Genomic DNA, 15051 nt, shown 5'->3' with positions numbered 1-15051 from the left:
TATAAAATTAAAATGTTAGTGAAGTAAATAAATAGTTTTATTTATATTTTGAATTTAAGGAATGAACCAGATGTTCAGTGTTATGTGCCTATAGTAATATATGATCTCTGTTTATGTTCATTTGACCATAATATTGAAAGTTTCAAACAAATATTTTACTTAATTAAAAATATCACATATGCACACTAAGATACTAAACGAAATTTCCTAAGAGATAAAAGGTGAAATAGCTGAGAATTAGTTTGTAATAAAATAAGAAAAACAAGAACTTAATGCATTGAAGGAAACATTGCTTTTTTCAGTTTTCACAGTTTCTAGAGTAAAAAAGTCATTTTAAGTATGACCAAGTCCACATAAACCTCCAGAGGTCCACCAGCACCGCTTTGGGAAATAGGATTATAAATAATACGACATGTTATTTTAAACCTTATATTCAAAGTAACGAAATTAAATCTGACGGTATTGACTACCATAGAAAATCACTTTTTACAGAAAAATTATTATAAATGCGTAAATTTAACGCTGTACTTTAATTTCTATTAAAATGTCTATATATTTTTCTTGAGATACGACATATACAAATATATTTACATCACTCGTTTTTATAAAGGACTTTTAATAATAAAATAGATGCTTAATACTTTTACTTTATAAATAATACAAATTTTTGAAGTATAAAAGTTTTTTTTTTTCAAAACAATGTTAATGTTATAAATAATTTCCTACAATAAATTTGCATTGTTCACAACTGCCAATTTATTTACTTTTCCAACCAATACACTCCTGTATTTTACACAAGAACAAATAAATGATTGCAATGAAATTATATATTAAATTATGCCTTTGCGAATTTTGTTACTGATATTCTTGAAGGTTCAATTGAAATCTTTAGTGTAATGAGGCGGAACATTCCAACTGTGAGGTATTTTTTATAACTATTAGCAACATAAATCAGTTTTCCATACAAAAGTTACCAAATAATGGTAAAATTAATGTCACACCATATATTGATTATCTGTTTGAATAGAACATTACTTTAAAAAAAGTAAATTATGGCATTCAAAGTATTTATCGCATCTTTTATTAGTTAAAATCACTTTTCGTGTCCACTTGATGTCACTTTAAGCAAGCACTATGCTTTCTCTTCTTTTTCTCTATTATACCGTTCTAGCTCTTTAAGAAACTGTCCTTTTGGTTTCATTATATTCGGCCTGTCACCACGGCATTTGGGGCAAAACCATTTACCTTTAGGTTTTGTAGTCAGTGAGACACAGGAGAAATGGAACCATTCAATTGGGCAGAGATCATTATCACAGAGGATCATTTCTCCAAATGATATTTGATCACATAGGCAGTATCTAGGTTCATCAGGATCAATTGCATCATTTTCCTCTGGTGGAGTCTCTGAGCGTTGGGCCACTTGTCTCGCTTTGCGCTTTTTCTTTTTGCCAATGCCTAAAAAGAATATTTAGAACTTTAATGGAATATACTTGTATTTGGAAATTTTTCAATGAAATCTTTATTTTCATATATTGAAAACAATATATATTAAAACAAATATCACCTTTCTTGTGTGTAGTGCTATGTGCATGTCGTTCACTATCGCGTTCGCTCGAGTCTGCGCCGTCTGTGGCGACGCCTGCTGTTGTACGGGAACGCCTCGCTCGCTTTGACCACCTTTCACCTGTATTTAGACAATCTAAAATTATTCTTTCTACCACTAAGACATATGTGATACATAAGATAATGCTTGGTTGGTAGGTTATATGAATATATCTAATTATGATACAACTCTCATTTCTATATTATAGATTTTTTTTCTATTAATGAATTTAGATACAGAATTACCATTATATTCTATGATACATGTACCTTATAATGTTATTAAAGGTAAACATTTGTAATGATATATTTATGGAATTTGTGAAAATCTTTGTTATAAATGTTAGCCATATGTTGATTAAAATTATGTTTAATATGGGCGATTACTTGGTACACCCAACTCTATTTTCACACTGCTTTTATTTTAAAACAAAACAACAAAGAAAACAGTTCACTGATAATAAAAAATAAATAAATACAAATTAGTATACCAAATTTTTGTTCTAGCATAATGCCCCTAAAATTTTTTTTCCAATGTAATTACCTACAATTTAATTCTGATTTTGACAGTGCTCATAGATCTATACAGCAACAAAATACAATTAGGGGAGTACAAAGTTTGTCAAACTTAACAGTTGTGCATATCTGATCTATCTACCGAGGACACCATTTTTGGTCCTGTCCTTAATAAAACTTGTATGTTTGTTATCAAGTAGCGATGAATGGTTTACAAAATTGATTTCTAATCCTTATTTCAATAAGTTTTGCACCAAAAGGCTTAACTTTTGAACTTATTAAATTTCATTAATAAAATTAAATTGCTTTATTTTTATAAATACTTTGTAATGTGTATTTCATAATCATTTTATCTGCAAGGATTTGTAGGAAAATATTTAGTTTTTAATGTTATGTTTTTGTTTTTTAAACTCGTGGAACATATAACCAAATTTACCTTGTCATATGTCCTTTTTTGCACAACTACTGTGTAAAAAAAAGTTGGTAATATGTATATTATTTGAGGATTTGTAATATGTTCAACATTAATAAGAATTTTACCTCCAGTTTTATCTCGTTCTTTTTCTTTTTCTTTATCATTGTTACGTTCAGGCGGGGGTGGTGGCTGAACATGTTGCTGTTGTGTCTGAGGTGTACTACTCTCCTTGTCCCCTGACCGTAAAGATTCTGATGCTGGTAATGGTTCTTCTTTTATAGTACCATTTGTGTTAATTTCAAGGCAAGAGACTGAAAAGCGGTATGAACATGTTATTGCTGTTTTCATAACAAGAAATAAAATATAAACATGATAATTGAAATATTGTAACAAAATTAAATAACTACATTTTTTAACTTTACATTTTTTGCAATACTTATTAGGAATTATGCTATTTGGCATGGCTACTGGGTGAAAGTAATTTAGCTATATTAATATAGTGTCCTAGTGTATTAGGGTGAATCAAGTTGATCTATATTGGTCTTCATAAATCAAGAAAGACAAGATTGATTATATAGATGACATATTCTATATTAAGTTTCTAGGTTTAGTTTAATTCATCCTCATAGATATATAAAGATATAACAAAGTCACAAGTCAAAGTCCAAATTTCATAATTTTTTTATAACCATAAAATGTTGTACTAGTAAAGTATCCATTATTTTTATGAAACTTACTTAAATTCTTATGGTCTGCATCAAGAGATCTCTGTTTATTGTCAATAAGATCTTGCAATATTTGCACCACTTGCAACTTTTCATCTCCTATTTCTTGAGCAGCAACTAATGCAGCTTGCAGACGTAATGCAGCTCGACTACGTCGTCTCTCCTCTGTATTGGCTCCTATGCATACTGCCAAATGTGTCTCAGCATCACGAAGACATTCTAGAGCAAAAAATTTTTGACATGAAAGTACTGTTTCAATGTAATTTTTGGTCTAATACTATTGCCTAACATGTAAAATAGTAAATATAATATTTGTTATTAATCTATAATTCTTAATACGATTTCAATTTTAGAATTCATGACATAAGACCCTAGAGATTATTAAGGAATGTTATAGTAACGGAAAAATTAATACGAAATGAGTTGATTGTTGAGTTATTTTTGATTCTAATAGCCCCAAAGTAGTGATTATACTACATATGCGTATACAAGAAATGGAAACAAGAAACGTCAACACAACAAAAATAATGTTAAAACTATTGGTTTTTACAATGACAGTTAATGTACAATTGATGAAATAAGAATAATAAGTTTAATAGTCTCACAGAAATGTAGAAATTACCTCTATAAGTTACGTCTAGCTCTCGCATACGCGATAAATGTCGCTGTAGATCATTTGGAAGATTTTCAACACAATCTAAGTAATTTTCAACGTAAGTAGCTGATAAGGCAGCTTCTGTCGCGGCTGAATTCAACATGGTTAAGCATTCAGTACTGTTTTCATTATTATAACTTGGAGAATTAGAAAAAATTACTACTCGCAAAGCTAATAACAAGTTCTCGCACTCAACAGCCGTCACAAGCTTGATACTCGACAGTTCGGAAATCTGATTTACGATTTTTAAAACAAACACAAGGTTGTATTAAAATAATTGGAATTCGTTTTGAAATTTACACTTATTTTTAATAAATGAATGTAGACTTTTTTAATATATTTCTTTTAGATGATAACAAAATTAATTTTTAAGTAGTATTAATCGTTATTGATCAAAAAGTTAATAGTACTAACTTCCAATATTTTAATAATTGTTATAATAAAACAATCATATTCATATTACATTTCTTAATAATTATTATTGTATTATGTACTTATGTATTATATTTCAATGGTTATAATATGGCTAGGTAGGCACGGTTTTTGTTAATCGAAACAGAGTCGACTTACTTTCCTTAAGTATTATAAATTATACTTTAAATGTAGTAAGTAAAGTTCTGTAATGCCCGATTTTATTTTATATACTGTCCAGAAATATTTAGACTAATTTCGTATTGAAATATTTTGTACCCTAATAAAAAAAAGACATTGATTTCTCTGACTTAAAGTTATTTTTACATAATATAGTATTTAAATTAAGTTGAAAGTGAGTAGTAAAAATGGTACATTTCAGAGAGGTTCGGTTCAATTGTGATATGATATTTTAATTGTTTTCAGTTTTGTGGAACTTCAAATAGAAATTGTAAAAGCTAGAGATTTTTTAAAATGAGCTACAATTAAAGGATTGCGATCGCGAACCTTGCTGAACCTCACCAGCGAGCAAATAGTAATATACCTTTAATAAAATTTAAGCAAAGCTTCGACTGAGAACTTAATTTCCGTATCCAGATGCTTATATTAATTAAAGTTAATATTAAATTAGTTAGACAACATTTTGAGTTGGAGGTAGCTTATCGTCAAACTGACAACACTGCCCTTTTCATAATGTTAAAAATAATTAACAAAAGTATATGTATATAGTGTCAAGTTAGTATCTACTTAATCAAAGATATCTTACATTTAAATTTTGATTCTCATCTGTTTTCGCGCGACCCCTGTGTTATATTTTGTTTGATATGTGAGGCCTGAGATTTTATTACTTTTAATACTCTGAAAATAGATTACAGTAGTCAACCTACCTGATAAGGAAGGTTCGTCTTTCTAGACGCTTTTCTAAAACAATAACAATATTGTAAGTAATAACAATGTTGTAAGGTAAAACACTTGTATTCCACTGACCTAACAAGATTCAATTCTTTAAATAACTAGATTTCAAATTATTAGAATTAAAGCTTATGTACAATAGATTAGTAGCCGTTCAACATTTAAAAATATTTTGAAAACAGGTCTTAACTTTATTTAATTTAAATCCAAGGTAAAATTAACTGTAACGAACGAGTGTGGCATTACGTCATCGTCATCGGCGTTTCGAAAAAAGGGATTCTACAGAAATATTATTTTCTTTTTACACCGGTATGTATTACAGGAGCAACATTACGTCATCGTCAGCAGCGCATGAAAAAGGGAATTCCACAAAAATAAAATTGTTCATTTACATCGGTAAATACGGGCAAAGCTCGAATGAATATACACCTTATTTCTTTTTTACTTTATTGTCTTCGTTTTGTTACTACTTTAAGACTTACCGGTCCTAGGAAGAATCCCACAACTTATTCTGTAGTGGAACAGGATACGCATGACAAGCCTAAACTGTTTGTATGCGAAGGAAATACGTAATACCATAAAAAATAGATTTGTGTTAAATCAAAACATAGGCCTTAGATCTATAGACATATCATTCTATTTTCAAAATAAATTCATATTGCCACTATTTCATACCATAATAATTTATTTTTATCCCGTTAAAGCAGTGTTTTGCAAGTGATATTAAGATTTTTCCTTTTGACTTTATTAAAATTGTGTTAATAGCCATTTACAGAATTTATTGATCTTTCCCATTGTTAGTATACTTTTGCTGATTTCATATAACACAATTAATGATTTTATGAATTTCTTAAGTATGAGTTGGATGTCATAAATGTTTTTAACGTTAAAGAAGTTGTGTGAAAGAATATTACTTAACTTGGTCTTACAATGAATTGGGGAGTATAGGTGATTAGAATGTATTGTTAAAACGTTGTATGCTTTATGACTGACTGGGGAGCGCATTACTCCATTTGGGCCAAGCTAAAATCAGGAAATCAGTTTATTTTTTTTAAATGAGATTTTCGTTCTTAAGTATATGGCTATTATTATTTTAACAAGCAATATCTTGTTCGTGCTTCGTTGTAATATTATTTCGAGAGCCTTTCAATATCGATTTATGCTTTATTCTGTTATTAACGTTTAGATATAAGCTACCATAATTATGGCCAGGCCTGTATAGGCTCACCTAAGAAAAAATATTTAAATTTTACTTTGTTGAATGGAATTAATGTAAACATATACGAGTATTATGTATTGCTACATCTCTATTTGAAATTAATGTATGTCTATTTTACCAATTTTTTTGCTTTTTTAGTAATCCTTGATTTATAGAAGTGTATGAAGTAGAAAAGAGATTACAGTAATTTGTTATAGTAATTGTAGTTTATAAAGTGACTGCGAAATTGCGAAGACGCCTACAGAATGTCCCACGTAATCATTAAAAGCAAATGCGTTCTCCAAGCATGACATTTTATGCGTACATACTGGCATGATAGCTTGACTTTAAAAGTGTATTTTATAACGTCAAATTTCGGCATGCAGTCAGTGATTTATGTTTGTTAAAATATAACTGATTTGAGTTTAATTTTTTGATTATTATTCAAAATTCTCTGTGTTCAGTGAACGTTATTCAAATGTCTTCTACTTTAATATTCGTCGGTTTACCGGAGGGTTCGAAAAGCTCTGTCACAAAGTATGTATTTATTTAAATTCCAAACACTAATATATCTACTCAAAGTGTATATTAAATTTTGAAATTGGATAACATATAATATTATATATATATATATAATAAATATATAATCAGATTGACCTCTCCTATAATGGCGTCATTTTTACCGCGCTCTGTTCTGAGCGTAGCCCATAAGAAATACAGAAATGTTTTTTGTAGGAAGTCGCTAAGTAACCTACAGGTCACGTTCATATACGCAGCTATAAAAGTGAGATTGGATCTGTTAAATAGTCAAAATTTGAAGCATCATAAAGTACCACTATGCCTCAGCGCGCTTATATTAATTTTTAGTAAAGCAAGATTTTAATTTTAATAAGTGCTGGTTTTTAGTTACAGATGATTAACACTTGATTTCATTATTTGCACTATCGCCCCTCTTTATAAGGAAAAAACCTCTTTTGATGTTATTACGCCATAAAATAATATAAATAATTTTTATTACCGAATATATTTTTTTATTAAAAATGTATTTTGTAATGGTAGAGGGGCGTTACGAAGTACCTTTATTTTTATGATTTGCATTTGTAACCGCTCACGCTTCTACAAAAAACTACGGGGTCTATTTAGGAGTGGTACAGCACCAATGAGGTATTATTATTATTTATAAGTATTTTTTTAATTAAAAAATTATTTCGTTACATGCTTATTACTTATATATTATTTACTTCAAATTTTAATCTTTTATTTTTTTCGGTTCGGATCTACACTATTACCGTGTTGACATTTATGGATTCCGCGGGTTTTAGTTGGTAAAGCGCGGAAGGCTATTGTTCTCTCTTTTTGGTGACTTATCTCGAGGGCTTCCTTAGGAACCTCGACTCGTGCTGTTACATAGCTTGCTATTTTACACGATTGGGTTTATTACGCCTTTAAAACTATAGGTATGGACTTTGTATGATAAAGGTTGTTAAAGTTTATACAATATCTGCTGAGCAACTAACTTAAACCGAAAGGTTCTCTAGGGGCGACTATGAGCTGGTGCATGTTGTGGGTACGCAATTCCTTAGGTACACGGACGACATGGTCACGGTCATGATAAAGATGAAGTCATTTACAGTAGTTTGTTTCAACTTACCGTGTGCGCGTCTACTATTACGTAACGTAAAATATTATCGATCAAATAATTGATTATTCGCCCCGCTAATTACAATGTGGTGCTATCACAGTTTATAGTACAATGTGCAAATTGACTTACGAACACAGTAGTATCATGCAGTACTGTATGCGTTCATTGCTGTACCGCGAATAACGTAGGCGTGCGGCAAGACGGGGAGGGGGAGACGGGAATAGGCAGCCCAAATCTGACAGTCCGTCGTCAACAATTGCGGCGGTGGCGTACATTATTTTGTCTCCATCTCGCCGCGCCGTCTTAAGATGCGGTACAGAGCTTTCGGTAGCATTACATTACTGATTATTTTCGCTCTATTTTGTAAAGCGCTTTCTTTAAAATATTCCAAATCGCCTGCTAAATTGAATTATAATATAAAATTTAGTAGCCAAATATGAAAAATTACAGGAATAGAAGTTTTTTATATAGATGTATAATAAACTGGGAAACGGTTTGTCTTTTTACTAATCTTTCTGTATAATGGCAGTTTTTCTGCCATGAGCAGGAAGCTTCATAATCAAACGAAATATTGATTGTGAAATAATGACCCGTGCCAATTCAACGGTCACCTGTTGTACAAGAAACAAACAAGTAGTTGGTGTTATGGTTTAAATATAAGCACTAATGCAATAGAAATCTACGACTTGTAATAAAAAGCATAGCGATGTGTGATTTTTACAATATTTAATAATTATATATATTTAGGAAACTATTTATCAATTCACACACCTCATAACGATTGATATTAAACGGTTTCTCTCTGATACTAATGACAGCGTTTATAAGCAATGTCCCCAGTGCTATTTTTTCAAGAATACTCTCCCTTTCTTATAATCACTTGCAAGTGCAATCCCTAAACTTCTAACACTTCTTACTCTTTTCATAGCCTCCGACCAGATCAGACCACATTACTGACATAAGTAAAATTTATAAATATTCTATTATATTTGGCTGATGATTATTTATATTATTATGTATGTAATTCATTTGCTGTCAATTATAGTATGTTATACCCTATCTAAAAATCAATGATTTTAGAATTAATAAATAACGTTATGATAATATAGTAGGAAAAAGCGTGTCTAAAATTCAAATCACTACATATTAAAAAAATGACACATATAAATAGTATATGATACGTATAGAAACATACAATAGCAGTTATAACAGCAGTAGAGGTAGAGCGGTAGAGGATTGAGAGTTGCGATCGTAGGTCACGGGTCAATTCCCGGGATACAATCTTATATGATTAACATTTTGTGCGTTTATTGCCAATGCTCGCAAACAAGTTTTCAGAGGATGGTCAGCAGCGTCTTCTGCGAACCATAATACCATACTGCGATCGGCAACCCGCCTGCTAAGCATATTATGGTATATCGATAGATATCTTTGGGGCAGGTCTTACTATGGGCATCTATGGACTAAAACGATGGCATATTAAAATAAATTATTGCTTACTATCCCTGCAAACTTATTGACCTTTAATAGAAAAAAATAAATTAAAGTACTATTTTCCAGAGTGATCACTTTATACACGGTGGTTGGAAAAAGGAGTCAAACCTTTAAACCTTAGAAATGAACTACACGTTCACCACTTTGAATTTTTTACACATTTAATCAATTACCTTGTATATAACATATCGTATATATACATGTGTGTCTAACGTAATTTTGTATGTATAACCAATGGATGCAATGTAGATGTAATAATTGTATGTTTATATGTACCTTGAAATCGGAAGTGGTAGGCTCGGAGACTAGTTGAGCTTGTATTACTAATTAAGGTTATTATCCATTCAGTCTAGAACATTCTGAAATCAAATTTATTCTGGTCAAACTAATGGCTTTTAATTGTAATGATTGTGTTTTGTTATTTATGTATATTGTTTAGCTACTGGCATTACAGTTTTGCCGGGTTTGAGGTTTTAGCGCAGTTTAGATTCCGGGCAGGTCACATGGAGCATAGAACAAATTACCACTGATGATTGAAGGTTCTGGAGATGAGACCACGAACTGGCAAGCGCTGTGTAGGACCTCCATTCATAAGGTAGACAGATCACCTTGTCAGGGCAGGCACTTCACTGTGGGCGCCTACCTGCTGACATGATAATGACTGATCATCGATTCAAGATCACAGACCGATTTGTTTGTTGTTGTCGTTTGCCAGATATCCTGTCTGAGATTTTGTTTTGAATTGTCTTGAGACAGCCAAATTGATATTGTTTTGCAATTAAATTATTTACTGATGCTGTTCTAGTGGTCTGTCAATGTATTCTATTTAGCACAAATGTTAAATTGTTTCAACAACTGTTTCAGATTGCAATGCCCGAGGCATCGTGTAATAGGATTGTCGTAGGTAGGGCAGGGACTAATGGTAACAGGATAGTCGGCGCAGGCTTTGGTTCCGGGAAGCCTTGCAGCTACCGCGGTTGCGCGGGAGACATTTAATAGCACAATGCAATTTGCACTGTCCCGTATTTTAATCTATATTGCACAGTAAACTGCTAGGAAGCTTGACTTTACAACTGCACTTAGAAATGGTGAGATAAATAACAAATACAAATATGCTTTGGTTTTTTTTTTAATTAAATTATGTTAGTATGTTTTAGGATGATTATTTCTTTATAAAATGTATTGCGACAGCTATAAAGCACTGGTGTAGAATCGCAAGTTTTCACTCATATGGTACTTTACAAGCAAATAACTCACCAATACAGTTTGTCTTTTAAATCAACTTCATTTCATAATCGAATAATGGCTGACCTATTACATAGTGCCTAAATCCAGAAAATTAATTAAAAATGTTTACATCACACTTTTTTAAATTGTTTAATAGTCTGTTATAGTAAACTTTGAGTATATAGAGTTTGAGTGAAAATGAATGCGCCATTTTCTTTTAAAATCAGTCCATGTGTGAATTTTTTTCTAATAAAAAATGCAAGCTATTATTTATAGACATATAATAGAAAGAACGTCATAGAATGTATGTACGTGACATAGATTTTTATTAATCCGTGGTTTGCAGCTCCTCTTTGCCCGCTTCGAGTTTGATGTTATTTTATGAGACACTCTGTATACGATGTGGTTCAAGGTTTTTATCCTTTACGGATGTAACAACTTCTTCGGGCTAATGGCTTGCTGATCTGTAATCCATGATCTAAAAAACAAAAAACGCACATATGAAGTACACTTATAATTGATAGCAAAATCCTTTTGTCGTTTTTTGGGATTATATAATACATAATAAATATTGCGGTTATATAGATAACTTTGGAGTAATGTCAGTGAAAACATTACAATAAAATGAAATCAATTTTATAATTATTTTTTCTTCCAAACTAAGCTTACCTACGGAGTACTTTGAAATGTATTAATGTGTAATTACATACAATATTAGAATTTATTTGAGATGGTTACATAATAATTCTGTAGGCAATTTTAAATGTCCTGAGGATATATGCTTCCAATTTCATCACTAATGACAATGAACAAAGTCGAGTTTTGCTTACGCTGAAACCAGATGGTCCATGTCCCAATGTGCCTACCGTCGTTCATCCGGTAGTAATGGCAGCTTCTCGCAGCTCGTCGCCGGTCACGCGCGACAGCCGACGCTCCCGTACAATGGCGCTCCCTCGAGGAAGCAATCGGCCTTTGCATGCTTCACTAAACCTCCTCCTGTCTGCTGGCCTCTTGGTACTCTAATTGGCGAATAAAATTGAGAATTAACTTGTTTGGTTTTTTATATTGTTTTCATTAATAAAACTGAATGATATTTTGTTATAAAATTGATTAAAACATGCTTTTTAAAACGACTTTTTAAACGGCTAGTTTTATGGTGAAAAGCATTATTATTCCATGAAGGATATAAATTTGTTAAAGTTATCTCTGAAAAGACAAATGATACGATCAATGTGTGTTAACAGTAATTACCTACCAGACCGAAACGTGGTTGCTATTTTACGGTCAATCACGTTCACCAATGAATGTAAGTTCTCAGTCGCTTAACAAGCCATGGAGTGGGCTGTGCTCGAGATTTTTCTACAAGTCAGTAAAAACCACGAATGGGAATATCCGCAGACGAACGAAAGTAACCGATATAGCCTAGAGAATTGGCAAATTGTCGTTGAGGCATTTTCTTGAAAGATATCTCCCACAATATGGACAGAAGACCTTGTCGAGGTCATCGGACGACACTAGATCGAAGTCGCTTCCAATAGGACTTAATGGAAATTTTCAGGGAAGGCCTATGTCCAGTATTGGATATCCTGTGTCGAAAATGATCATAATGATAGTTGGTGATACATTTTAAGAGTGAAATTTTTATATATTTTTCAATCTTTAGCTACCATACAAATGTTGCGAGATATAATCGTTGTTTTTTGTTTTATAAATCAGAACAAAATTAGTCTAGTATACTTAGGGCTTCAGAGAAACCATGGGAGTTATATCTATCTAGATCAACCTTATGCACATAAATCAGAAGCAGCTGTTCCGACGCCCCTATACACGACGTAGTTGTAGACAAATAAGGATACGAATGGTTTTGATTAAAAATGGGAACATCTTTGACAAGTATCACTTGTCTTATTAAATAAGAATTTCATATGTTCGATTAGCTGACCCGTTGAATTTCGTTCCCCTTGGATAATCAGTTCCAATGGATAATCAGATTTCGAATTTTCAAACTTACATAAAATTGTAAAGTGAAACTTTTTATATAGCTGTGCTGTGTTTTTTTAATTAATAATTACATATTAACACTTAATATCCTATACCGGATAAAGATTAATGCAAAGTATAAAAAAAATTGTTCTTAAATAACAAATGGGTCTGTAATTACTAACACGGTTCTTATAAATGTATAGATATCCAATAGTAAGTTTGATATTAATTATGAATTTAATTAACCCGGGTTCTTAATAAAATAATAGTTAATTTAAAAATGCGTAAAGTTAATATACTATTAATTAATAATATTTTTGTATTTTAATTAATTGGCAATACTTTGCTTTTCGCCATTGTTTTCTAAATAAAAAGTAGATAAATTTTGATTGTTTTAGCGCATTCGTATTTGAAATATTCCCTACAGATTTTTTTAATTATCGTTTTTTATTTCCTTGTAACATTTCGCACCATTTCTCCATTTGAGGACAGGAAATATTATTGTACTATTCACTGTACTCTATAAATGGTAGAAGAATTTCGCACTTAAAGGTAAGATAAAAAGTCAGATACAGAGCACTACCATATCTAAGCTAGTGAGTTGTAGGAAAACCTGGTGCTTCCAACACTTTCTCAGAATGTGTTGTTTTAACATTGACGATAGGGTTGCCACGCCTCTGACACGATACGGCGATTAGTGAAACTAATTAGAAATTTAACTTTACTCTTAGAGCAACAGTAAAGTAACATTAATAATATTATAACACCCTCTCACGGACATGTACAGTATTATAGAACATACCGTGGCTAACAAAAGCTATTTTTTGTTTTATATATAACTAATAAAACTTGTTTATATACTTATTTTTGTGAAAAGCTTAACTTAATAATATGTATTTATATATCGTTAATGTGCAAAATAACGATTTAAGACGTTTATTAGTAATAATCATTATAACAAATTGTAGTAACAGACTCTCTTTATTACTTCCACCTATATATTGATTCATCACGATATATCTGGAGCCATAAGGTTTTGTACATAGACGTGCACTGAAAAGCATAGGCCTTCCCCAAAGATATCTATACGCCACGCTTGGCAGGTGGATTGGCGATCGCGGTGTGGTTTTATGGTGCGCAAAGGACGCCGCTGTCCATCCTCTCAAAGTTTGATTGTGAACAGTGGCAATCCTACATAATTAGTACACGAAGTGTGAATTATAAGATTGTATCTCGAGACTCGAACCCGCGACCTACAATCGCAAATCTCAATCAGTAATTTTGTAGAAATGTTCCAAAAGTCAAGTCCAACACAAATTTATACAGATTTTACTCCTCCCCTCCGCAGCATGCACATTTTACAACTAAAGCTTCCTTTGATTTACTTGGCTAGAATATTTTGTTAGACATGTTGATTATTACTGAGAATGAATTTTATAAAATTATATACAAAAAGCGAGGCCCTCACTCGCTAAAATGGGCGGGGAAAAATAAAAACTAGAAGAGGCTACAAGAAGGTAAAATAAACTCGTAACACCCAGTTTTAGTTAACATAAAATTGAAGTTGTTTTTTGGAAGAGGGTATACGCCTCTGTAATAATTTTTTTGTAATTATTTTACATTTATCAGCGAAAAAAAAATATCTTGTGGAAAGATTGATCAACAAAGAATATTTATTAAAGATGTTATAGGACACAGATATTCGTAGGGGTTATTATGACGAATTTCATATGTGTCATATGAAGATAGAAGTTATGACATGAAAAAAATTTTTAAGACTGGCGTCAAGAGTACATATCGAATTTCTGGCCAGGTTATTCTCGAAAGACTATAAACCTGATAACCGGAGAATAGCTGGAAATGCAACCAATAACATTATATACACTAACATTGTTAAATGTACATTATTTTAATGCCTTGACTTTTCGAAGTTGCTTATCGAAACCTGTTCGAAAGAATAAAATAAAAAATAATAGAGATGGGCTAATAGAGCTGGTGTTCGCTTACTCTCAACGATGTCTGTTAATTAGAAGTTTTCGATACAACGGCTATAAAAGACAGATAGCGTCAATTAGAGGCTGCAACGGTCAACAGGAGGGCTTTGTGTTTCCACTCGCGAAGAACAAATTTGTAATACGAGGCATAAACTGGGGAAGCTTTTATTGCTTTGGAATTGTTTCGTAATGCGCTTAATCAATTGTGAGGATTGTTTAGGGATCGTTCTAATTTTTTAAATGTACGTTATTTCTTTCTTCGTTATCTTCATGAGAG

General features: G+C 31.7%; 2 protein-coding genes across 3 annotated transcripts in view; one reads left to right on the top strand and one right to left on the bottom strand.

Annotated features, from left to right (window-relative positions):
• Positions 1–511: 511 nt before the first annotated feature.
• Positions 512–4119, bottom strand: LOC137920280 (inhibitor of growth protein 1). Its single transcript, XM_068763567.1, has 5 exons — positions 3881–4119; positions 3271–3477; positions 2659–2844; positions 1565–1684; positions 512–1455 (listed from the first exon to the last, which is right to left on the bottom strand). The coding sequence occupies exons 1-5, from the start codon at positions 4014–4016 to the stop codon at positions 1133–1135; spliced, it is 972 nt and encodes a 323-aa protein (XP_068619668.1). The 5' UTR covers positions 4017–4119; the 3' UTR covers positions 512–1132.
• A 2688-nt stretch (positions 4120–6807) lies between these two features.
• Positions 6808–15051, top strand: part of Jupiter (microtubule-associated protein Jupiter) — a 141876-nt gene continuing 133632 nt past the window's right edge. Inside the window, exon 1 of one of the 2 annotated variants that reach the window (XM_068763689.1) lies at positions 6808–6971. In XM_068763689.1, coding sequence (XP_068619790.1) covers positions 6913–6971 — 59 coding nt within the window. In that variant the 5' untranslated portion in view covers positions 6808–6912. The remainder of the gene's footprint in view (positions 6972–15051) is intronic. The other variant, XM_068763690.1, reaches the window with a different exon arrangement.

The sequence above is a fragment of the Battus philenor genome, unplaced genomic scaffold (genome assembly GCF_028537555.1).
Source record: "Battus philenor isolate CCGP_79_NKW_IND1 unplaced genomic scaffold, ilBatPhil1.0.hap1 SCAF_18, whole genome shotgun sequence".
NCBI classification, from domain to species: Eukaryota; Metazoa; Arthropoda; class Insecta; order Lepidoptera; family Papilionidae; genus Battus; species Battus philenor.
The sequence above is the reverse complement of the archived record's forward strand: the minus strand, read 5'-3'. Positions and strand labels throughout refer to the sequence as shown.

Excerpts from the sequence above, each read along its gene's own strand:
- LOC137920280 (XM_068763567.1), bottom strand. The coding sequence starts at position 4,016 with ATGTTGAATTCAGCCGCGACAGAAGCTGCCTTATCAGCTACTTACGTT. Across the intron at positions 3,478-3,880 it reads GCTAGACGTAACTTATAGAG|AATGTCTTCGTGATGCTGAG; the intron begins GTAATTTCTACA and ends TTTTTGCTCTAG. Across the intron at positions 1,456-1,564 it reads TAGCACTACACACAAGAAAG|GCATTGGCAAAAAGAAAAAG; the intron begins GTGATATTTGTT and ends TATTCTTTTTAG.